Source organism: Tauraco erythrolophus, chromosome 5, assembly GCF_009769465.1.
Source record: "Tauraco erythrolophus isolate bTauEry1 chromosome 5, bTauEry1.pri, whole genome shotgun sequence".
Taxonomy (NCBI): Eukaryota; Metazoa; Chordata; class Aves; order Musophagiformes; family Musophagidae; genus Tauraco; species Tauraco erythrolophus.
In genome coordinates this window covers 17,464,572-17,491,561 of record NC_141469.1, presented here as the reverse complement: position 1 = coordinate 17,491,561, position 26,990 = coordinate 17,464,572, and the positions used below count along the sequence as shown (strand labels likewise).

At 37.1% G+C, this 26,990-nt stretch overlaps 1 protein-coding gene across 1 annotated transcript in view; it reads right to left on the bottom strand.

Annotated features, from left to right (window-relative positions):
• Nucleotides 1-26,990, bottom strand: part of DCLK2 (doublecortin like kinase 2) — an 85,949-nt gene that overhangs the window by 50,100 nt on the left and 8,859 nt on the right. The window contains exon 2 of the mRNA XM_009989020.2: nucleotides 22,686-23,020. Coding sequence (XP_009987322.2) covers nucleotides 22,686-23,020 — 335 coding nt within the window. The remainder of the gene's footprint in view (nucleotides 1-22,685; nucleotides 23,021-26,990) is intronic.

Sequence of the window (26,990 nt, the reverse complement as noted above, 5' to 3'; positions counted from 1 at the left end):
TGGTGGACGAGAAGCTCAATATGAGCCGGCAACGTGCTCTTGCGGCCCAGAAGGCCAACCGCGTCCTGGGCTGCATCAAGAGGAGCGTGGCCAGCAGGTCGGGGGAGGTGATTCTCCCCCTCTACTCTGCCCTTGTGAGACCTCACTTGGAGTATTGTGTCCAGTTCTGGAGTCCCCAACATAAGAAGGACGTGGACCAGTTGGAGAGGGTCCCGAGGAGGGCCACAAAGATAATAAGAGGGCTGGAGCACCTTTCCTATGAGGACAGGCTGAAAGAGTTGGGGCTGTTCAGCCTGGAGAAGAGGAGGCTCCGGGGTGACCTTACAGCGGTCTTCCAGTACCTCAAGGGGGCCTACAAGAAAGATGGGGAGAGGCTGTTCAGGAGGGCCAGTTGTGATAGGACAAGGGGTAATGGTTTTAAAATAGAGGGAGGTAGGTTCAGGTTGGATATTAGGAAAAAATTTTTTACCATGAGAGTGGTAGAACACTGGAACAGGTTGCCCAGAGAGGTGGTGGATGCTCCATCCCTGGAGACGTTCAAGGCCAGGTTGGACGAGGCCCTGAGCAACCTGATCTAGTTGGAGATATCCCTGTTCCTTGCAGGGGGGTTGGACTAGATGACCTTTGAAGGTCCCTTCCAGCCCTAACCATTCTATGATTCTATGATTCTATGAATCAGCATTTTGTTTCAGTACAACAACAACTGCACTTCCAACTAACACTGCAGTCCTAGATTTGTAACATTAGCTTACAGGTTTTGCAATGCTAATTGATTGTCATACATTCAAATGGCACGCAGACATTTCAAAGGCATTTCATTCTTGAAGTATCCTCCTCACTTAATCGCAAACTGGAAATACAAGCAATATTAAGCTTATAGAATCACGGAAACATAGAATAGTTTGGGTTCGAAGGAACCTTTAAGGGTCATCTAGTCCAACCTCCCCCCGGCAGTAAACAGGGGCATCTTCAACTAGAACCGTGTAAAACAGAGCAAACACAATCTTCAAATGATAACATCAGCTACAGTGAAACTCAACACTGAAGGCAGTCACCGAAGGCTCTGCTACCCTCAGAAAACAATACTGGCACTTTAGAAGAATTTTTCACTGTCTTCCACTTGTATTTGGCAATACTTGAATCAGTACTTTCTCCAAACTCCTACCACTCACTGAAGAGCAAATAAAAACCATATTGATTCCTGTAATACAAACTTCTTCTGACTTTAGAATTACATAAATGTGACTTCAGAACTACATAAACACAATTTACATAATGGAAGGCCCAGTGCAAAATTTAGATTTGTATGATCTTGAGATTTTGGCTGACCAAATCTTTTCAGTGGTTTGGCTTAGCCTATTTTTCCAAAATTTTACTAGATAAAAATGCTGCTAAACTGACGGTCTCCCAAGTTTGTGTTTTTTTTTCCCCATAATAAAGTTAGAGTTCACTAAATACATTATTTTTCCAAAGGCTGTTTTTTTTCAAATAACTCTCCTCTACATAAAAACTACTTAGAAGCATTAATACATCACTGAAGGCCATTTAAATACAATGAAAAATGTGAATTGGGATACATCTGCTATTTTCAAGTTGTTGGCGGTTTGGGTTTGTTTTTTTTTAAAATCACCAATTCATCAAGCATTTCATCATACTTTGTCTTCACGATGCTTAAGACCTCATGTATCAGACCTCATTATTTTCACTGCATTAATCACATTTTTTTCCACATACAGCAAATCAGTAAATGCAGCAGTAGAATCCCTTCACATTCCTAGTCATATCGTGTACAAAGCTAGCCAGTCTGGAAATCACTAATCACCTATTTCTGGTTAAATAAGCAAACCCACAAACAACAAGCAACGTCCAGTCTGCTTCAAGCTAAAACTAAGACCAGGCTATAGAACTGGAAGTAAGGGTTACATATGGAGATATCATCATTTTTTCTCATTAATCACGTATCAACAAGAGCAGTTATGAGGTAGTTTTGTGCCTGCTAGTGCCACTGTGTAATATAAATAATACTGCTTCATCATTCCATGTGGGTGGGTTTTTTTTTCCCATTTAATTAGTTTTCTTTAGCATTTGTATATATCTATCATACCTGTTTTCAATTTTGATGAAAGGATTTTTTAAAAACGTTACTTAAATTGCAAATACAGATAAAAATGTAAAACATGTTACAGTTTACAACCAAACTGGGAACAGATGAGGGTTCCCAGCTGTAATACATCCACAGCTAGTGACGTGGAGATCACCTCTAACAACACAGAGGATGCTCTCTGTGTTCCTCATCCTAAGATAGGCTGGGGTTGTTAGGAATAGGAAATGCAGCCCCAACAGGTGAATTACCTCGTTATTCTGTACAGAATTGGAAGATACTGTAGCTGCAAGACCTCTCTGGCATCTCTCATGATGTTTCCATCACAGTTCTCAACAACTGGAATTAATCAAGGTCCAGCTCAGTCTGGCTGAATCTAAGCTGCAGCACTGATGCCTTTGCTCTCTGCTCCATATTCCAGTTTAAAGAGAATAGTATCAAGATGTTCAATCTGGCTCAAAATGTACCTATTGTTGCAGCCGATGGAAATACCTTTGCAAATAATTTGGGAATCCTTGGATTACAGTTTTTTTCATTACTGTTATCAGGATTAATTTGCAAAACAGAAAAAAATGCCAAATTCCCTCCTCCTCCTTTTCTTAAAAAACAAAGCAATGTCCTCACCAAGACTAAGCAGACACAAGATCATGGCATAAAGGGCTGAAAAGTGTATTTACAATTGATTTTTAATTTATTCTGTAATAAGATAAAAATTATGTTGAGGTTGGAGATGATATATCTGCATCTGCACACAAGTTCTAAACTTGACTCTGCTAATATGGACTCCATCTCATGCAGACAAATCCAGGGTAGCCATATTCATATCCATCTAGCCATATTCAATACTAACAGTAGCAATGCTCCAGCTTAAAACTTTGCAAAGAGCAGCATGGCATCCTGGGTACCAATACAAGCAGCTGAGACCTGGGCTGCTGCCAGTTCACTGCTGTTCGTGTCAGAGCCAACTTACAGCCGTGCTGCAATTGCACCTATTCACTGTCAAGTGATCCTTCTGGAACTGAAACGTATTATAAACTCACCCCTGCCCCATGCAGAAGAGAGATTAGTAGTACAGACAGCTCCACAGCCTGCATCTGGGTACACAACTGCACACATACTGGATCTGCTCAGAACTATACAGGCTTTGAAGCAAACACTGCAGCAGGTCATCATTGTCACACACTTCTGATTACACATACAACAACATGGCACCAACATCCTTCCTCCAATTTTCTGCAGTCAGATCAAGATTTTATTTGTTCCATCTTCAAAAAGTATATAATGTCTGGAGAAGCATCCTAACTTAAGAACATAGTGCAATTCATCTTTTTTCTTCCTGCTAACTTCCATTACATGTATGGTTTAATACACAGTTAGTTGTCTGATCCTGAGCAAGCAGACTTTAAAAAAAAAAAAAACTGAACAAGTAGAAACACCTGAATTTTTGTCCAAGAGCAGAAAATACTTCCTCAGGCATGATTTCTGACATTCTCCTCGAACACTGAAATATCACCAGTCTTGAGATAGTATAGACCATAAAAGGCAGGCACTTAAAAAAAAACCTGTCAGGATATCATCATTGAATCTCACGTATCAGTTATACTAACAGATTCACTTTACACCTCCTGCTCTTGCAATTTCTCCCATTGAGAGAATTTCTGTCCATACTCAAGTCCTGGTTAAAATTTCAACCACTCCTACACTTGTTTACAGCAGTATGGTCTTATTCCATTTAGTCACTATTGCTAAAGCAGGAGGATGGTTCTGGCAACTACTCTTTCATTATGAGGTTACTGGTGTCCTTAGTTCTACTCTCAAGGTCTAAGGCTTTTGCAGATATTCCCCAGTGCTTAAAGAGCTTCCTAAGCAGCTTCTGGGAACATATGTTGTTTTTACTAGTTCCGGGTAGAGTTTCACTACGTGTGCCAAGCAGATCTCCATGGGGCCCTGTCAGTGATCAACTGATTTAGTGTTCAAAATTAGAACCCAAGCCTAGCTACTTTTGGCAGATTCACTGCAAGAGCCTTAATTCTTATCTGCATTCAGCATATCCGACCGTAATTACTTGGTTTTACTTACCCTGACATTTTCTCTACTCATACATGAAAATGGACTGGCAGTACAGCGAACTCTGTACAGTGCATTAAAACGGGCTGGCAGATACCTGTCTGACCTGCAAAGCCTTCCTTAAACAAGAAGCTCTCCTAGAAGCTGCTTCAAAGAAAATGCCTAGAGATACGATTTGTACTGATGTAAACCATCTATTCGACATTAACAATGGTGCTTTTAAATTCAGTTGTAAGTGGAAAGTCTGAGAGATAATAGGCAACATGGCTCATTTATTCTTAAAATGAGGGCATAATGCTAAAGGTTTTCTAGAAAGCATATACCGGATCAGTGGAATATTTTTTTTTTTTTCCTTTTTCTGAGCCTCCCCAGAAATATTTCTAGTGGAGATGCAGATCCCCAAGAAGGGAATTTAAAATTATCAGCTATTACTTTATTACTCCCAATTAGCTTTTAGAAACTGTCTGTTTTCTATGAACACCATGTTGAAATTGCTGATTAGAACACTGCATGGAAAAGTTAACTGCAACTCCAAGAATCCATGGCTCACAATGCTGCTGCTAAGTATTCCTCAGATGTTTCCCTGTCAGGCTTTTCTTTTGTGGAAAGCGGCCTGTAGCAATATTTTTTGTTATAAAACTCTGCTTACTAGTCTAAAAAAAAAAATCCTTTGAAATTGTTATACAAATATTTGCATTCAATACATGGCAGTTACATAATGGTGCCTTTAAAGGAGTGAGAACTATTAAAAACACAGAAGAACTCAGTCATCCTGAAATCTGTTTCCGTGCAAGGATTGAACATAGTTTTCTGCAGAGCCGTATAAAAGTCTAAAACTGATTTTTATTATTCCTTTATTGCATTATAAGACCCAGATCAAACAAAACACAACAGCTCAGAGCCTGCAAGTTAGCAAGGGCCAGATTCTCTGGTCTTGTGCTGATTTTTCCCAACTCAGTATCTATCCGTACAGATATTCCTGAAAGTCTATCTGGAGAATGCTCTGAAAGATAAGAGTATGAAGTGCCTGCAGTATAAAAACCAAGTTCTGTGGAAGTTCTTAGTCCTCCTGGGAAGATTCTTTTCTCCAATTTGACTTATTTGTATTACTTAGGATAACTCTAAAAACAGTAGGCTTAAAAAAAAAGTTAAGAATTTACAGCAGAAGTGCAATCTCCCCCTACACACAGTTTCTCTTAACAGGCTTCATGTTTAATTAAGTACTATCAACTCGAATTTAAGTTTACACACAGCCCCCAGAAAAGTTCAAGTATTGGCTTGTGTATCAGCACGTTACTACTGAGAGAAGTATGTGCAAGGAAGTAAAAAGCTGTGAGACTCAGCAAGATTAGAAAAAGCAGCAAAATTTAAGAATGTAACAGTTATGAAAGTAAAACTATTTAAAACACCCACGTTTCATCTCACTCCAAGCTTACAGAACAGATGTGAAGAGCGAAAGTTTAAAACCTTTTTCTAAAGAGACACAGTATTTTATGGCATTTTAGAAAGTATAGAAGTTAGAAAAGTAAATCGTATTAATTTTAATGCCTCATAGGCTATATGCAAAAGTATCTACCGTCAGTCTCTAACTGTGCCACCCTCTTGGCCATGCACATTAGAAATTATTTCAGCCATTTGTCAACTCAGAGATTTCACAGCAAACATTGACTTTTTCTGTCAAAATCTGCAAATTTCACAGACATTTTTGCTTTTAAAATCAAGGCTTTTACTTCAGTCAAGTAGACTGAAGTAAGAGCTTATTGTGTGTCATTGTGAACTCCTTATATCCAAGGCAAACGAGCACAGAAATCCCCTATGTGGATTTATTGTCTGACAATATGAAGTGGCAGATGCTCCAACAGCTTTTTCTAAGACTGTCAGGTGACATTCTTTAAAGAAACATTGCAAAAGTGCATTTCATTTACTTCATGATGACCTCTCCAATTTCCACTTCATAATTCCTGGGAAACACAGCTACTCATTCCTTACTAACATTAAGCTTATGACAAATTCAGCCAACGAAAAGTAAAGTTCAATTTAAAAAATAGTCTTCATTTGACACAATTCTTAAAAAAAATAGTCTTCACTTGACAGAATTCCCTTCCTGCGTATTGAGACTACATTTATGTGAGTGTTTTGAAGGTTCAATATTTCATCCTAGAAATATTTTTCTTCAAGTTGTAAGATTACTTATTCTTTCAATACAGTGTTTTAAATAACTTTTATTACATCCATAGCTAAAAATAGATAGTGGGTTTCTGACAGATTTGCCATTAAAAGGTTTTATAATTACTCAATACTTTGTTATAACAACAACAACCAAAAAACCCAAGACCTTATTGATATCACTAGGTTTACAAGTCCATTTTTAACTAAAAACTACTCCACATTGGAGTAAAGACTGCAAGAGAGGGAGGAGAAAAACCAAGTGAAAATTCACAGTCAAGTCATTTTGCTATTATTTATAAAAAGCCCATACTATCACTCTGAACGAGCTCACAGAGCTCCATTACAATATTGAGTCAGCATTTATGGACAGATTAATGTAATTTTAGAAATACTGAGATATTACATCTGTCTTTCAGTAGAAATTGTATATTATCACCAGGAACCAAACAAAGAACATTTCTTAAGTATAGCATTTACAAAAAAAAAATATACAAACCAACACTAAAAGCTGTGGACACTCGCATTCCTTTTAGTTAGAAAGATGGCAAAGAGTGAGCATGTAAGCAGGTAAGTTGTGTGTTCAACTTTATACAACTAGCACCTTGCCCAAATTTGTGTTCATTTACATACCTTCCCTAGCACAGGCTAACGTTTCTGACGGGGGCAGGTGGGGGAAAAGCAAAAAAAGTGTGCCATATTTAGACTGAAATCACTGAGGGATTTCCAAGGCTATCTTAATACAACACGATAGTAGAAGCAAAACAAACGTAAATCAAATCCCACCAGAGAGGTGATGGAGAAGGGTCACAGTGAATCAGAGGAAGGCAGAACCAAGCTTCTGCTAAAGAAGTGATGCAGAACGAGTAATTTGCAACCAGCAATTTTATAATCACTGTTTTACAAATGAATAGCATGTCAAGTGCTACGTATTTCAAGCATACCTATGCTCTAGTGAAAACATGCAGGTATTTAGGAAAATCAATTTCTCAGAATCTGGATTTTACGTTGAGAATTTACTTTTTAAAGTAGTTGCAAATGTGCTCATGAGTTCAGAGATTTTAACTATAAGCTAATATATCACATTCTAAGAACTGTCAGCCAGATTTAAACATCAAAGACTCTAGTCTAGTAGAATATTAAAAGTGAACAATCTGTTTAAACTACACTTTCTATTAAAAAGAAAAAAAATATTAGATTTGCTGTTGTTTTTAGGATACAAATTCGGAAAACAATTTTATTTAGGTATTTTACAAAACAGACAAATTTAGAGAGAGTAAAGAATGCTACAGGTAAATGTTACTTTTCTCACTGAAACCTGATAGTACACTATTAAAATAAGAGTTTCCTTGTTAATATTCCATTTCATATAAAACCTGCACTTTCTATGATAGCAAATGACAATTAAAAGAGAACTTTCATAGAATAAGACAAAATTATAATTTGTTCCCTGTCTACTGAGGACAGCTTACAGATAAGGTCCTCTCACAAATATTCAGGTGGCATACACACAATATCTAGCCCTTAACTAAAAATAAAATTTTTCAAGTATGCTAGTCAGACTAAAAGTGACTCACAGCATGAGGGAGGATGAATCATCTAACACATTTTGAGATTAATTATATATGGATATATAAAACACTGAGAAAAAATAAGGTCACAAAGAGCCTCTGACTTCAGTCTCATCCCTAACAAAGGGAATTTACACAAGAGGTATTAATATTTATTTTTCATGGTGCATGTGATAAGGCCTTTTTAGTTCAGTCCCAAGTCAATTTTGAACTTTACATAACCCTTTTTTCCACCATGCAAAGAGACAGTGTAGTAATTCTTACTTAGTCTACCAGTGTACTAACAAGGATTCCTAGTTTGGTCTGCATGTGAAAATACTGCATACTAGCTTTCCTTCTCCATCCTTCCTCAATATTTACAGCAATAAAGCATTTTTGTTCTAAACAATAAGAATTTCAGCAATATGTCTTAGAAATTCAACAATATGTCTTGTTGCCAGGATCTGTATCATTTCCCAGTGGCTTTGGAGAGAAGGAGGCAACACAGAGTTTACAATTTTGGAAAAACTTTGGGAAAAGGAAAAGATTCTATTCAAAAGATACATCCACTTCTAACTATCAGGCAAACAAGCCAGAAGACAGGCATATTTTTCCTCTAATGTACATGTGATTTCAAGAGAATTTCACCAATAAACTCAGCTACAGATGAACGGAAAAAAATGAAACACAAGCCACACTAAAAAATTTGGAAGTCATTTCAGCTAAATGCTGTAAACTTGAGAGCAGTGAAACATCAGGAGTCATATTTAGCAGAAATATCCAAAGCCCTACTCTCACAGTTTTTCCCTTGTCCAGAAAATATACCTCATTGTGTATTGAGCATTTGTGCCCAAACACTTGAGAACAGTCAGAGCTGGTATGCATCTCATTTTCCTTAGCCTACTAGTTGATACTTTTTTATTATAATTTATCTTCTGTAACTAGAAGAGTAAGTAGAAAATGGTTTGTACCTGACAGCAAAGTTCTCCATAGAATAGTACCATGGACTATCCGATTTCCTCTCTTAAGGCTTTTTATAAACAAACGATGCCCTCCATCCCCAATCATCAAGTGAAGATCCTAGTGACAGGGTTAATGCAACAAAAGTTGCTTTATTACTTATTTAAGAATCCTTATTTAAGTAAGAGGGAAAAATCGAAGCTTTCAATTTCACATAAGCATTTAGGCACTACCAGACTTGCATTTAGCTCCCAACGGATGAAGAAAGAAGGTCTAGGATGTGACACAAGGATCTTCGCCACTATGTGAGCATGAAATAGAAATCTTGGGAGACTTGGCTATCACTAGGTTTGGAGTCTCTCTTCAATCTGAGAGTCTGCTGGGTTCTGAGTTGATAAAAATCCCCATAAAATTTTTTGCCACTAATATGCAAGCAGTGGAGTAGTTTTGCATACCTTAACTGAGCAATACTTATATAAAAGGCATGCATGAGACTAAGGAGGACTAAGGAGAACTAGAGCAAAGAAAGAAGCGCAGCAGGATGGCACTGTGCTCTGGCTGTTCTGTCTCCAACCAGACATAGCTCAGCAAAAGTCCAAACAGCTTTATTTCTCTAATGATTATAGGAGTAAAGAACGAAACACCCCCCACTTGCGTTGTTCAGACGTCCAACACAATTTCAGAACGTTGTTTTCCCTGAACATTGAGTTTATAAAGTAGATCACTGTTCTGCTTGTTCTCCCTAGAAAACTACATCCATTAAATTAGTTCATCAGAGACTGAAGGTTTTAAGTGTTGTGATCTGGCCTTATAGACTCTACTTGGCTAATCATATTTTAATAGCTTTCAAACTAGAAGTGCTTTTCTTTTTCTTAAACAGCAATCAGGCTGAATTTTCAGACAGACTCTCCCCTCATACTTGTTAATTTATGCTAGTCTCTACCTCCAAAAACTCCATATAAATCTTATTTCTTACTAAGGACTGGGACAGAGACTTCTTGAAAGCCTCAGATAAGACTAAGGTAGGTGCTGAACTAATAATTTTTAAAGGTATGTACTATCCTCGTGCTTCTGATAATTTTCTGATCATGTGTTTTAATTTATATTGGAATAAACTATATTTAGCAAGTCTTTTGTATTTCCATTAATATATGTGTAGTGTCAATCATACTTTGTTAGACAGGTCCTAAATGAAGATGAAAAACTTCCTTTAAAAAAAGATTAAAATGTTCATCCATCTAACCTGCACTTCTCCACATGCAGTTTTTGGTAAGAAAATTGTCACACAATATTATTACCAGTGAACACTCCTAATATTAGCATTTATTTTGTATGTCCCATATATTAAGATACATACATATCGAAGATGTAGTTACTGTGATAGTAAATAAAGTTCCAAAATAGAAGTTCAAGGAATAGAAACTTTCAGCTCACACTGATTATTGCCAAAATACATAAGCAAGCCATGATAGTTACTTTGGAAATTCCAGTCAAATGCCTGCATCTCGTAAGTAGTAGTATCAAACACCTTCATTCACCCACTTAATACTGTTCCGTATTTTGTATATTTAGTGATATATATATACACACAGAAGGAAAAAGAAGTTGTTTAAATGTAAGTATCATAAATGCATTTTTAAAGTAAAACATTAGTAAAATAAAATATTTTAATAAGAATATTAGTAAAATAACTAGAAGATGGGAAGAAATTGTGTGCAAAAGATGAAGTATGCTGAAAAAAAAATCCAAACTTATTCATTTGTCAAAATCAAACAAATCTGTATAATTACTAGTTCAAAGAGTATTTGAAGCCCTCTCAGATCCCAAAAACTCCTCAAACACCTTTGGATCTTAGACTGCACCTTCTCTCATGGGCTTCTCGATAAAGTGTGACGGAAGACAATGATGAGGTTCTCACACATCCAATTAGGCACGTCAGTCCAAAAGCAAGAACGAATCCCTTTCAGTAAAGGAGGATCAGCACTTGAACTACAAGTGTGTTCTTAAGCAGGCATCAGACTTCAAGGACTGCAGGTAATAACAAATCCATTGTCTATACCAACAGCCACTCTGATACTAAAACTGCAGGAATTTTGTTTGTGTATGAAAACAAAGAAAGACAAAATACAGAGCTTCGTGAATTGGATTTCACCATTTGTTCATCTTCTTCCTCTTCAACTTCACAAGCTTACAATATTGATTTTAGTGTCTTTATGCTTTAAGTGAAAATAAATAAAATATTATATACATTTTACAATTATATATTAATATAAAGATTACAAATATGCTCTAATACATGAGTTTTTTCACACTAATCTTCTGTATCAGAGCTTACATGGGTACCTACAGAAGACAGACAGACTTCCCTGCTAATCTTTCAGCTCCAGGGAAGCAGAGAGAAGATTTTTCCCTTTGAGGCACAAAAGAATCAGCCACAATAAGAACTGGACAGAATACTTACACCTACCAGGAACCTTCACTGTGCCATGTTTCCTCTTATGCTCATACAAAGCCAATTGCGATATATGAATTTTGTTTGCAGAGATGGGTCAGTCAGATATCAGGTACACCAGCGTCTTCTCTTTGCTCACAAAGCTGGAACACTGTCCAATTTCTAGAATTATTTTGGAACAGTCCATACAAAATTACTTCGCAGTACAGGAGCTGAGGATATAAAGAAAATTTTTCATCTCTCTCACTCTTTCTCTGTAATCCACAAACATCAAATTTCCAAAGTTTTAGAGATTAGCAATCTTCAATTTGTTACAGGTCCTGGGGATGGATTTGTGACTAACAGTGTTTAGGAGAAGGACACAGTGGACGTTCTTGTGAAATATTCTGGACGTAAAGCACATGAGATTGCCCATGCCAATATAGGCAACTGGATGTTTCAGCCATGCTGTTCCTTCCAGTCCTGTATCTCAAAAGGCTGTTTACTTCTGCTATTCCTAAAGTGATTACACAAAGGATTCTAGTTAACAGTTACCTTTAAATATATCTTGGCTGGATTACTATTCCCAGTTGTAACATGATTGCAGGGAAGAAGAATGTGGTCTAAATGTGTCTGAAAACTGCTCCAGGTTCTAGGAAAAGTTTGTAACCAAATATTCAGGATACTTTTGTTTATAGCACAGTTTATACTAGAAGGATAAAATATAAATTAGAAATATACAGAAATAGAATATTAGAAATAAATTAGCACAGCTCATCCAGAAAAGTCATACAGCCATGATGTCTCAGTGTCAACATGAGTAGTACCCCAACTGCTCAATCAAATGCCCTTCACCAAAGTCACTCTTCATTTCTGCAGGAAAAGGAGAAACAAAAATCCGAAGCTTGGTAATAAAGCAACAATGTCAGAGGGAAAATACTAATTTTACAAGCTTTTTCTTACTGTCTGACACATGGGAAGGAGGGCCTATAAGAAGAGAAAGAATGAGAAAATCAATTGCCTCTCTACTACCCCCATAGAAGTCTGGTAAGAAAACTATCACCAAGAGCACCCGTTATATTCCGATTCTCTTCAGAATAGAAACACTACTTCCTACCTCAAAAAGCATTATATACTTGACTGTGTGAGAATACCTCTACCTACCTGATAGCAACTAGACACTATATCAATCAGTCTGTAGTCTGACCAGATAGAGACCACCTCCAGGTCCATAAGTTGTACAGATCAAAGCTAGTTGGTGTCAGATGCCTGCCTGTACAACCACGGGGGCATTCGCTAAGTATCTGTGTTATTGGGTCACTTGCAAAATACGGGGAGAGTAAGGCAAATACTCTAAGTAGGATCCAACTCCACATTTATCTATGCTTGACTCTCTCTTGTTCAATTTCATTCGGATTTAAATGAATCAGAAACATGATTTCTTTAAAAGAGAAACTTCCAGTTTTCCACATGCAAGAAAATAGCACCTTCAGAAAGTGGTTTAAGAGGTTTCTGGCTGTCTGATACTCAACCATCTTTATTTTTCTTAACTAACTGGTCTGTTTTCCAATAATGTTAGCCAGACTGGAATTCCCTAACTAAATATTAGTTGAGTTGGACGTTAGAGATAAGAAGGGCAAAGCCAAGAAATGCCAAACCTACTAGCCCAAAATTCTAACTTGCCATTTACTTTACAAGTTATGTTCTATTCCTTTTGCTTTCTTCTTCAAAAAGCCTTCCACACTGCAGACATACCATGTGCCATGTATCAGTAATTAAAACACCAAGTAAATATGAACTAAATAAATATTTAAGAACATGGCACAGATGCATGTCAACGACTGTTGACTTTATAAACACAAAAAGTGCTACCAGACACTGAAAACACTGAGTATCACTCCTTTCTATGCAAAGCTTACTAACTTCAAGCCATAAACAGGATCATTGTTCCATTTAAATGTTGGGAAGCTCTCTGCTTTTAGAAGTTGGCTTCTGTTGCTATTACGTCAACACTACTTTCCCTTCAGAGTCTTCAGACTACTGTGTTTAAAAGTTCATGGCAAATCAATCAGCTAGCAATATTTTAAACCTTCAAGATGAACATTATCTTTCCTCTCTCTGACAAACTGTTTCATGTTTTCTACCATTAATTTATTACGGAAGAGAATGACATTTTTTTTCCATAACTAGTACAAATGTAGAAGAAAAGTTTGTATTTTAAGATTTCAGTATTTTTGCTTCAATAGACTCAAGAGATGCTGACAATCTGATTACAGCCAAGCAAGCAGCAGCTACTATAACAGCTCTATCAATCTGACAACCTGAAAGACAAATCGTAAAACTATAAAGTCTGTTTATAGACTGTGTTATGAAGAGGAATGGAGAAAATTCAACCTTGAAACCCTTTCATACGTGGTTGGTAAAGAGCTTTACACTGTAAACAGGCTTCTTAAAGAAGAGTTTGCACGTTTAAATGTGATAATGCAGAACTGTTTACTGAAGTAACATAGGGTAATTTAATTACAGGAAAAAAAATTCCAAGATCTCAAAGTAATGAGGAACCTGTGACACAAATCCTAATCTGGCGTACGACAGCTGCAGAATGAATTCAGAAGATTTTTACCAGACTAATTATCTGTTAATGGCCAGGCTCAGCGGGACACAACAAATTCCCAAGGTTTAGTTTCCAAGTCACGTGATCCGATCTTTAGAATGGCAGATGGCAGACAATGACTGCATACCACTCTTATTCCAAGAGCTACACGCACAATTTCTGTAACCCAGCACTAAAATTATGGTAATCATACATCAACAAAAGATACGGCGTTACCACTGGTGACACCACTATTTCAGCAGTGATTGTTTGCCACACTGTGCAACATGTCATTTTTATTAAGTGCTGTCAGCTCTCGGTGTGCAGAGACAAAAATTGAAAACCCGCTAGGATTTATCCTCTCTATACATCTACAAAGAGTCCAGCAAGTTGGACGTCACTTTTAGCAGCACACACATGCTTGCTTTTAGCTAAAATATCAGCAATTTTTTTCAGCTGCCATGCTCTCATTTAAAAGTGCCGACTTCGAATCAGGGTCTGATTTTGCATTTTGATAAATACTCTATTATTTTCACATCCCACTTCACCGACCTGTTTGTTTGATGGCAGTGAGTATTACTAATTACATATCTAAAATTTAAATTCACACCCAGTGAACCCTGGCCATTACATTCTCAGCAATGTTCCACCACATCCTCAAAGCTAGAATTTTGTATCCTTGTGAGGAGGAAAAAGAGGTATGCTCTCTATTTTATCTGCACTGTATTTTGGCTTCTTGATCTCCAACAAATTCTAAAGACCTTTGTTTCAGAGAGCGAAGTTTTCCAGTGCTAGGCTGTGGCCAATTCACATTGGCATGACCTTTATTTTTTTCATGTGCAACAAAGCTGAAGAGCTTCCTCAGCATTATTGTTCACTGCCAGTTTAAGATGCTCTTCTGAGATGACTCACTAGATGTTCAAGGTTCTGTTTCTTTTTGAATACGTTTTCTGTTGCACCTTAAGCATCTTAATTGTGTTACTTTTAAACAAAATCCTTACCATTGAGTATTTTCTTTTTTCCTCAAAATGGTAATTGGACTGGTAATATGGTACTCTGACAACTTTAATAAAAATTGTAAATCCTTTCTAGGGTAAATCCTAAACCACAAGTTATCTGCTTGTGGCCTTTGTACCACTACATGTAATGAAAATGCTTTAGAAAATGTTCCATGACAAGATTTGTAGCTGGAAAATGATCTCTGTATTTTCATACTTAGGGTATTTTTCAGATCCCTGCATCTATGACAGGGCACAGTTAATTTCAGGTTAGTTTCAGATAACACTTCCTTCCATAAATAACTACAGATGGGAATACTTCTACATCCATGGACAGAGGCCAAAGTTATCTGTTCTGCTTGAATACACTATTTCCTTCTCTCTTCTAGCAATAAATAACCACGACTTCCAGTCCTAAACATACCAGTTGAAAGTCTGAACAAAAATATCATGAAGCAGTGCCCATCATGAATTCATTTCCTGTCACATAGACTTCCTCAAGATTAGGGCTACTTTAATTCTTTTGTTTCCCTTAGACTTGCTAGATTTGTATCCTGCAGTGACTAGACAGACATTTCTTCACAGTTGTTCTCTGAAACAATTCTCACCTCTAGTACAAGCCCAACTTCCCCTAACTCACATCTCATATCAAATATTAGAAAAGGTTTGCTAGCATTGGGATAAAACTTACTCTCACTGTAAACTCTGCTGTATGGATTCTCTGTGGGATGCAGGTGTGTATATATGCACATTTTAATGTTAACTGGCATTCAGATTTTTGTTATTTTATCTCTAGCTCAACAGCTCTTCCAAATTTGTAGATAGCCTTAAAATCTTAAAATCTTTAGTTACAGAAAACACTCAAAAAAAAAAGTTTTTAGACACCTCAGAGACTGTTGTTAGACCAGATTTATCTGCTCCAACAAAAATCTCATTAATTCATTAATCTTAATCTTACAGTGACTATTTTCCACTGAGTTCCACTGGATCTGTAACTTTAAACTTCTTATTTCTTTTCCTATACACAGGAAAGACACAGAAGTAATTCCTTTTTCTTTGCTGATAGTTTTTTTGTTCATCCCCCCAAAAAACTTGATGATCTTTTTCTCGCCTAAACAATCCTATTTCCTTAAATCTTTCTTCATAGAACATGTTTTCTTAATTCTTTTTGCTCTACTCTAGATTTTCCATAATAAAGCTGCCCCTTGCTGCTATCATTGCATGGAGAGAGACAGAGCAGAATGGCGACTTGACATGTACATGAGAAACAAGATGACTGACCTTACCTTCTATATGGATGTTGGTTTTCCTCTGCTATACACAACCACTGACACCGTTAATTCATCTTCAGCTGTGATACTTTACCACTTCAACCAGAACTACTTGCCATTTCCTATCTGCATTCTTAACAACCAGTGAGTCTAAGATTACTCAACCTGCCTTACCCTGAGCTATTTCTGCAGTTTGTCAAGATTATTCTAATTTTCTGTTGTCCCCACTTCCTGTAGCTGATCTGTTTGGTGTGTTCTTTGTATTTATTAAGGTTATCCTCCATTTCATCTTCCAGGTCATTTACAGTGACTAGTACAGAAACACATTCATTGACCCCTACTCAATACAAAATTACAGTTTGGCAGTGAATCATCAATAATCATTCAGAACAACAGTATTCCAACTGTGCATCGAGTAAGCAGTGTATTTTTTCTTGATCATGCTTCCCTAGCTGACTGGTGTGAAAAGACAATGTCAAAAAGCTTATTTCAGATACGAGGAAGTATTCACTATTGGTTTCTTCCCCCTTGTCTCTCTCCCCAGTCAAGTTATTGTTTCAGAACTCTTAACTGTTAACAAAACGACCAAAAAAAACCAAAAACGACAAACCCCCATGACACACTCTGTTGAAGCATTTTGTGTCCTGAGCTCAAGGCAAAAGAGCAGGGCCCCTGAACAGACATGCGCAATGTCAGAGCCCTTCCTAGCCCATAATGGTCATAAAGGTGACTGCACCAAATAGTGTGGAACTTTTCAACTTCTGGGTAATAGAGGTGTACATATCTACTTGTAAAAGAAAAAAAGGATCCAGTCAACCATTAACAAGTGATTCCCAGTATTGCTTCCTCATTTTTTTTCCCCCATAAGTCTCAGAGTGAAGTTTATTTAGCTCAACCTTAGGGACACTCATCTCATCCAATGAAGATCAGCTGTAGGACAATCAGACTCTTCCAGGACTCCTCTATACTCTTTTTCAGGGTTTCTCTATGCTTTAGAAAGTAATCTTTAGTTCTTCCACACTGGTTTTGTCTCACGTCCATCCAGTGAATGAGAAACATCACTCTTGACAACATCTAGTAGGATCTTCTCTTTTCCTCCTCTGAACTGTGTGTACCTTTTCTGACTTAATTTCCCAGGCCATTTAGTTCCTATTCTCTTAGGAGATCTCTCTCTCGAAGTTCTATTCTGTCTCTTTTAAAGACAATCTAAATACTACTTCTGGTTGCATCTTCACCAATATGTTTTACTGTTTCTCACACAATATCAGTCTGTGGACTCATGTCAGCTAAAAACAAAACAAAACCCACAAAACCCAAACCAGCAATATATACTCCTCTAAGTTGATATTCCACTCTTACAATGCAGAGCTACCTACTGCTGCATGAAGAGGTCTCAAAGAACAACAGTCCTGTTCCCATTCTCTCATACGATGGTGCACACATTCTGCTGATATGGAAGTCTTTCTTATAAACCAGTATAAAGACTGCAGTGATTTTTCCCACTCCCCCCACACACCCCCAGAGTAGACATAACTCTCATTGTGTAATTTGCCACATAACAAGCAGATTAACATGCTTTTTCTTGAGGACATCAACCAAGAATTCTGAAAAGCGTTTCTGTCCAACATATCTACTCTTTTAGTAGTTATATTGTCAATCATATCCATAGTGTCAAATCACCAAGGAATCTGCTGCAGTTTGTTTAGCAAATTTTAAATTACTTTCCAAAAGTCGACTCTACCTCTTCTGACCCTCAACCTTTAAGATGAATGCAGAGACTATCATTACCATTCAAAATCTTGAAGCTAGGTGAGGAAAGACTCCTTGCCCACAAACACCAAACTTCTGTGGGATCTGCAATGCAGAGAATCACTGTCTTTGCAGCTGCCACTGATACTCCTCTATAACAATATATAAGCTTTTTTAACAGTTGTGAGGAATGCCAGGGCTTAAGGGTGTTTTCCCCTCATACTTGCAGGTTAATGCAACATTTCAGCTTGAAGTGCTGTTTTACATTTCAGCAGAACTAGAACTGCACAAAAATTGGAGCTTTCTATGTTCTTGCAAAATTGCCTGCAGCAGAAATTCAAATCTGTGCTATTTCCAATACTTTTGTGAAAGTGCCAATACTAGGTTAGAGCCTGATATCGAAGATGAAGACTTCTTTGGGTTTCAGTAGCTTTCAGCTACACATAATGCCTGCTAACATGGAAGCAAGTTTCTATTACCCTTATTTCTCAGCCTGCAATGAGATATCAGACAGTAATGTAACAATAGCACTAGCTGACACCTTAAAAACAACAACAAAAAAAAGAGAACACCTAACTGCTAGTGCCTGGTTCCTTAAAAAAAAAAAATGTACTGCTGATGAATAAGATACAGTTGAAAACCATGTAGCCTTTCCACTGTCATTAGGTAGGAGAGAATTGAAATAAAGGTAAATATTTGCTAAAAATACTCAGTTAACTGCAATAAAAGTATTTTTTAAAAAAAATCTTATCCAAGTATGACTATGCATACAAGACGTTACTACAAAACAAATACAAAATTCAGTTTACAGAAGCTATCATCGCTACTAAGAATTTTCAAATCTGTCACTGAAGGACAAAAAATTTCTGTGAGGAGAGCATGATGAGCCTGATGAGTACTTCCAAATGTAGTATCTGTTTTCTTCAGTTACCTGCTTACTTTTAATGAGCACCTTATGAAAAGCTTTGTTAACAGAAAATTTTGGTTTCAGAGATAGCCACTAACATACCTGTGGCCCATCAAAAAAGACCTTAAAAATAAGACTTATCTGTGGTATGTTTTCAGTATTTTGGGAATGGAATATAGAAAAGGTAGCTCATCCATCTTGTCAGTCCTGCTATGGATATTAATCCACGAAGCTGCAACACAATGTAAAGTTAAAAAGTTACTATCTTCCTAGAGTAAAGATTTAATTTTCTTTCATGTGTAAAATAACACATGCTTCAGAGTTCTGTATGGATTTTTCTGAATTCCTCCCAGGAAATTCCCCACACACATTATGTTCTTTTAAACCATTAGTGCAGGTAATTTACCATTAAGTTGCTACCCTACTTTTCACAATGACCAAAGCTTGAAGCTCATTTAGCAATACAGAAACCCTTCATTCTCTTCTGAGATAATGAAGGGTTAACTTCCCAACTGAGGAAGCTTTCAGTCTGACTGTCCTTGCTTCACAGTAGGATAGTGACAGATTCCAGTAAAGAATAGAGAGGAAAAATGCAGCCAAGTAAGGAAAACACTTTGGTCAAGCAAATACATTAGGCAAACCTCAGTGTCAGAAGCACAAAGACAGGAATAGCAGAAACCTGCACTGCAGAGTTAAAGTCTAGTTACTTTTACAGGAATATTTTTCCTCACATAGAAACCACAGGAAAAAAAAAAAGCCTTGAGAGGTAAAAATAAAAAGTTGGTTGAGCTTTTAAGCTCAACAGCTTAAAAGTGAAAAGTCAACTGTTCTGTACTTGAGGCTACAAAGTACTAATATTCTAAGTTACAGCACCCATACTGGAACTGAAGATAAAAGGAAACCTTGTAAATGTTACAAAATCTTACAGTTAAAAGCTAGATAATTGTCTTCACACACAACAATCAAGGAAAATACCTGACAGATGTTAATTCTCTGTGTTACTATTATCATCAAGATGTAGCTACAGTCAAGATTAATGAGTCAGAAGAGTAAATAAAAACTATTTTGAGGAAATCCTTTCTGTTGTACTGCTCAAAATTAAAAGGATTTCTTCACAGAATACTGGTTTCATGATTGTTTCTTACTACACATGTTAAATAGTTCTATTGGAAAACAAAAAACAAAATCACCTCACAAATCAACAGAACAACATATTCCCTAATAAAGGATAAAAATTGTATATATGCATGTTTTAAACACCTGAATTTCAGCATTGACTCTGTATTAAACAGAAAATACAACCTAAACCTATTCGTTCACCAAAACGTGAAATATATGTATTTCCTCAGAGATGAAAATACGAAGGAGCAGGGAAAAGAAAAAACCAAAACTCTGAGAAACAGGAGAGCTACATTTGTAGGAACATAGCCATTTACAAAATGCGTTTTTTTCTTTTATTTTTTTTATTTAATGGTTGCCTTTCAAGCTGTGCCAACACTACAACGAACATAAAAGATCTGCCTCCCTAGCAGATTTAGAAGAATAAGCAATTACTACATTAGAGAAAATAGGCTCAGAAATTTCCACCAATTGGTAATTGGCAGCAAAGCAACTCTTTATTTGCCAAACTCTACAAAGCCCTTGGGCACCAGCCTCTACATATACCAACAATTAACAAACAAAGAAAAAAGAAACCCCTATTGCCTAAAACTGAGGTCAGCCCTTCACTTTGGAGAAAAAGAAACAAACAAACAAAAACCCACAGAAGTTTCTATCCTCCCAGATAAGCAGGACGTGGCTTTTATTATTAGGGTGTCTAAAGCCACAGATCTTTTATCTGGGCCACTATATCCCATGACCACTTAAAATCACGATTAAGCTATGGTTGTGCAAGCTAAGGCTTCTTCCCAAAGTCCAAGGAAAATCAAAAGGCCTTTTCTTTCAAATGGAAGGGAGGTCTCCACATTTATGCACTACTACTGCTGAGACAGTTCACACAGAGAGGCAGTTGTAAGGAGCAGCTCTTTGAGACTGTTAGCAGTGAGAACTAAGGATTTCCCAATCCTGCTTGAGAACATCTACATCTGCAGTCCAACCTTGATTATTGCCTTTACCATAGAAGGGCAGGAGGAGGTACTGCAGCAATTAGAAATCTTATATTTATTTTGAAGCATTACCAATGATTGGTCATCCTCATTGCAGGCTGAAGACAGGAATCATGCACTATGAGTGACAGTAATGTGCAAGCAGCATATGTGAGATTTAATGTTAATTAATTTTATTGATCCCTGATGCACTACTGCATCTTCCACATCAATGCAGATCAGTGAGTTTCTACTGTAGTAACAATGCAATGCAAGAAGTGAATTTGAACTGGGAATCCTAGTTTTTGCAGTTTCTTTTCCTGATTCTTTCTATCTACTTGCTTGACAAGATTAAAATCATCTTATCTGAGACAGTAAGAGAAGATTTCATGGGCAGAAGAGACTAATTACTGTATAATAAATATCCTCAAAGCCATATCATTATGAGTTAAATTAAACACAACTAAATCACATTTCAGATGGTCCTAGAAAAGATTCTCTCAATAAGTCTTGTTAAAAATCAAACCTGTTAGAAGAACTAAAGAGCCCATTACAGTGCCACCAAATACTGAAAAATCAGGAATCTCAGTGATGCATTTGCCCCACTATATTGAACACCAAAGAACAGAAATTATTTTCAAGTACTTAATTATAAAAGGCGTATCCGTAGAACACAGAACATAACCAGAGAGACAGACCTTGTATTGAGACAATCTGAGTAAGTGCACTTCTTCTGCAATACGTTTGCCAGCAACTTTCAACACAAAAAGGTGCTTTTTAAGTAGCCTATAGGATTACAGCCGTTATAAAAAGCTTGACAATAAAAATTCCCACTTTTTTTGAACATAATTGATACAAGTAGTTCATGCAAATATATAGGTATGCAGGTGTGCAAAAATACCTGTTGAATGAGCAAGGATCCTAATATTTAGTCAACAATACAATAGTCCAGGTACCTGATACCAAATGTGATCTACTTTGCAGCCTGTGTTGTTCTGTATTACTAAAGTCACAAGGTGTCCAAGTTCCACATCAGTGTAAAAAAAAAAAGTATCAAATATCAAAATCCTGTTCCATGAAGGGCTGAGTCATTAACCTGACTGATCAACAGCAAATCTATTCCTGACACTTTTACACGATCCAGCAGAACATTCTGTGGGCCACTTTTGTATTCCCAAGCGAGAATAAAAGACCTATCGCATCATTAGTCCTGGCAGCATGTTTTTGTAGTGTTAAAACCAAAAGTAAAAACAAGTTGCAAAGATATGACACCCCCCAAGAATTATCATTTCAGATAAAATTCTTGACCTTAGATCATGTCAGTTACTATCTCCAGAATGACATTTCAGTCCTTTTGCTACTTAAATCGCCATCCGTAGATGTGAGATGGAAGGAGGTAGCAATATTTTTCTTATACCACTCAGCACTATGCAGTAGTCTGAAAACATGACTCTGCTTCTGAAAACACATATCTTTTTAACAAGTTTGCTTTCAAATGTTTCAAATAAACTGTATTACTTAATCAACAGGCACTCTTTTCAGTAATGCAACAGAGTTAGTATACGAAAAAGATTTTTTTTTTTTTACTTAGAATGTAAAGTGGTCAACTTCTTTTCTATTTTATACAACTTTAAATTTTTGTAGGTGTTAATATTTCAATACAAATTTTAAAAGTTGCCATTTATTAAACTGTCCTTATTCAGAAGCAGGTTAAAGCATATACAGTAACAAGAATTCAAGCTACGAAAAACAAAGAAGCTTAGATTAACTTATAATTATTAGATGGTCACAGCAGTTTATTCTCCTACCTGCTTTCCATCCAGTGTGCAAAGTCTCTTGACTACACCCGAATCTAACTTAATGGCTTCTGTGATGTCAGTCAAGACTTGTTCGAAGGAGTGAGCAGTCTTCTTATTCAGTAGGATTCTCACAGCTTTCCGTGGTTTTACTCCACTCCTAATAACAGTCACTAATTTGGGTTTAATGAAATCTTTACTCTCCTTCACTTCACTCTTTGTGGATGTCAAAGATGTCAAGGATCGAGTGGACCCAGTCCTTATGTTCACGCACCAGTTTGGATTGACATTCTTGGTGTAATCGACTTTGCGATACGGTTCATTGGATGCACATACATAACTTTCACCTGAAAAGAAGATGACATTTTCATAATTTAAGGGGTTTTACAGACATTTTTTGTCAACTTTAAATATAAAAAGACAGATTTTTCAGTAGGAATGATTTTCCTGTATTTCAAGTGGAGGTCATTTTAAATGGAGGACCGTAAATTATCAGAGCTTTCCGCCAAACAATACTATCATAGAGTGTTTTCAACAGGTTTCTAAAGACCTCTGGTTTCGGTAAAAAAAAACAAACAAAAAACAAACACACAATAAAGGGCAACGAGAAGGTTGAAGGTATTTCTTGTTTCTTTTGGATCATAAGTTCTGACTGCAGAGTCATTTTGGAAGTGCTTGGATTACTTGAGCTCACAATGCATGACATGAAGAGTGTTCTCCTACAGCAAACATCGAGGTCCTTCCATATGTATTCCTCAAGTATATACTTCAAGATGTGTATACACATACCTACGTTTAATAATGAATTACTTTAAAAAGGAGCAAGTTTTAACAGAGTAAAATTCAAGCACCTAAGATCCTTGCCCTGAAGGACACATTGATTTACCAGGAGTTGTTGCCATTCTACCAAGGATACACTGTTAAAATGTATTCACTTCAACACTTTTTAGACCAACAAACACCTTTCGAGGCCTCAAATGAGACTGAGACCACAGGCACATGAAAAGACGTCTACCCTTCCCTGTTTTAATTTTTTTCCTAATTCAAAGTCTGCACTGCTGATACCTCCTCAAGTCATGAAAAGGAGGTCAGAGGACAAAAAAAAAAAACAAACAAAAAACATTAGCACAGGCTACTAATACACATCTTTTACACCAAATTATTTGAAGTGCACCAGCCATGATGCAGACCTAAGGAAATTGTTACTTTTCTCCATTCCTTGACATAAGGCAAGACTGGAGACTAACCAGCTTTTTTTTTTTTTTTTTTTTTTTTTTAAGAGAACAATTTTCTCTTCAAACTTCTGTTTGTTGTTTACCACAGCTCTTTTCATCTCTGACAGTAATATTCAAGATGCAGACTACAACAAAGGACATTTTTAACTCTGGGTTATTTCTGTAATGCATATCCTTGGGGTCTCACAAAACGACAACCAAAGAAAGTCAGATTATTGCTAGAAGGATGACAGGAAGCATTCCAAACTGAAGGAACACACCATTCCTTCAGGCAGACGAGCTACCTATAGCTTAAAAAGCTTAGTCTGTTCCAAGATTAAAGCTACATGCTCCAGGTCACTGATGGAACAAACCAAACTCACCTCAAACATACACAGCAAGAGGAGTAAAGAGTACACATACTTCTATTGGACAGTATTGTAAAAGTTACAAAATGTATACTTATTTTTAGATACACTATAGAAAAATTTTAAACAATATTTTCACTTTCTGAACTCTAGTTTGGAGAGCTGGTTTAGCTTAGAAGCTGTATAGCTTATTCTAAAAGCAAGATAGCAAACTACTTTCAAACCCCTGAAGAACTACTGTGATTGGAAAGACTTTTGTGTTTCTTTTCCTATACCAATTACACTGCTCCCTAATTTATCTTGTATTTAGAACCTAGAAAGTTTACAGAATCACAGAATGGTTTGGGTTGGAAGGGACCTCAAAGATTATCTAGTTCCAACCCCCCTGCCATGGGCAGAGACACCCTCCACTATACCAGGTTGCCCAAAGCCTCATCCAACCTGGCCTTGAACACTTCCAGCAATTACTTTCTGTAATTGAAAGAAAAGAGATTATAATTAAGTCAAGTTAACAATTATTTTGTTTGGAAATGTTTGGCAGCCGGTTCTGCTTCCACTAACATCTCTGGGACTGTACTCCACTGAGGTACAAAGATGCAGTTTGGTGTGAGGTTTTATGGATGCCACTGCCTTGCCTATATTCTTCCTCTTCACTCATTCCCATCATTCTTCCTCATATTCACAGACCAAGCGGTGTACAAAACAGAAACCAATACAGATAAAACCAGACAACTCTTCTTTCCCCCCAAAAAACGAGCAAAGAATAATGAACTGGTTTCAGCCCATAAACTCCTTGAATGGGATTTCCACACATCTGCATGTACACTAGCACTAATCTACAGGTAGGGGAAAGAACGACTTTCTGTGGTGGCCTAGAAGCTTACGCTGCCCCAGAACTACACGCTAAGTTGCAACAAGTCTCCAAGCAATCTCATTTAATCAGATCTGCTTTGAGCAAGACATTGGATGAGATGACCTCAGAAGGTTCCTTCCAAACTAAATTATCCTATGATTCTAAATAGGTGGACAGTTCTCTTTCAATAGCTTTTTTTTCAGAGACCTTTCACTCATCTATCCTGTAATTGTGAAATAGCATGAGATATTCAAGTTTTGTTACAGCAGCTCAGCAGCAACAGAAAGCAAAGGCTCCTCCCTCTACATCCCCTAATACTAGATTCAAAGGACTACGCTTATTTTCTGAACAATTTCTAATAAGCCATGAAGTTGCCTGTCTTTAAACACAGTGCTGCCAAATAAGAACCATCTCAAAGAAGCTGGTAGTTCTAACTCATACCAAGGGACTTATTAACATTATAACTGCTAAACGTTTTGTTATTCTCCCCTCTACGCAACTAGTTCACTGTGTGATGTAGAACCCCGGCATGGCTTAACCCCAGCCAGCAACTAAGCACCACACAGCCACTCGCTCACTCCCCCGCAGTGGGACGGGGGAGAGAAAAATCAGAAAGGTAAAAGTGAGAAAACTCATGGATTGAGATAAAAACAGTTTAATAGGTAAAGCAAAAGCCAAGCACGCAAGGAAAGCAAAACAAGGAATTCATTCACTACTTCCCATCGGCAGGCAAGTGCTCAGCCGTCTCCAGGAAAGCAGGGCTCCATCATGTAAAATGGTGACTTGGGAAGACAAGCACCATCACTCTGAACGTCCTTCACCTTCCTTCTTCCTCTAGCTTTACGTGCTGAGCATGATGTCATATGGTATGGAATATCCGTTTGGTCAGTTGGGGTCAACTGTCCCAGCTGTGTCCCCTCCCAACTTCCTGTGCCCCCTCAGCCTACTCACTGGTGGGGTGAGAAGCAGAAAGGTCCTAGACTCTGTGTTGGCACTGCTCAGCAATAACTAAAACACCTCTGTGTTATCAACACTGTTTTCAGCACAAATCCAAAACATAGCCCCATACGAGCTACTATGAAGAAAATTAACTCTATCCTAGACAAAACCAGCACAAACCCATAGCACAATTTTTTCCACAATTACATGCTAAATTTTTTATGGATACACCTAGCAAGTGACTTTTTTTTTGAATGTATGTGTTGGTTAAGAATGCTAATTATTATTTCCTCCTACAAAAAATGAATAGAGGTAATTTAGTCATTATTCTGGGCCCGTAACATTAGGCTTTCAACTTTGGAAAGTCCCTGACCACTTACTTGCTTTGAAGTTTATTGATCTGCATAAGCCTTTAGTAATGTTTAATCAACCTCTGATAATAATTTGTATATAAAAAACCTGACAGCATTCTATGCATGAGAATACCTTTCTAAACAGAGTGTCGATAGCATCTCAAAGATTTTACATAAGGTTCAGTACATGAAGTCACCTATCACTTCAGAGCAACCACTTCAGTACAGCCTGTCCAGCTGTGTGTAAAAAAGTTAAATAAGCTTTCTAGCAATCACCACTACAAGGTACTTCAAAACTTATCATTGAGTATGTTTGGAATTACCCTTTCAAACGCAAAAAGAATGCACTTCCTAGATCATTAAAAAAAAAAAAACCAACAAATGCACACAAGACAATTCAAAGTTAAACCTCAGGGCTGAAGCTTAAATTGACAAAGTTATGAAAAAAACCAACAACAACAACAAACAACAAGCAACGCACAATACCCACTCAAAATTAAGGTTATTCAAAAACAGGCTCTCCAACTTGAAATAAATTAATTGCTTTACATAAAGAAGTACAGGTAGAGAACAAAAGGTCTCTTTGCTAG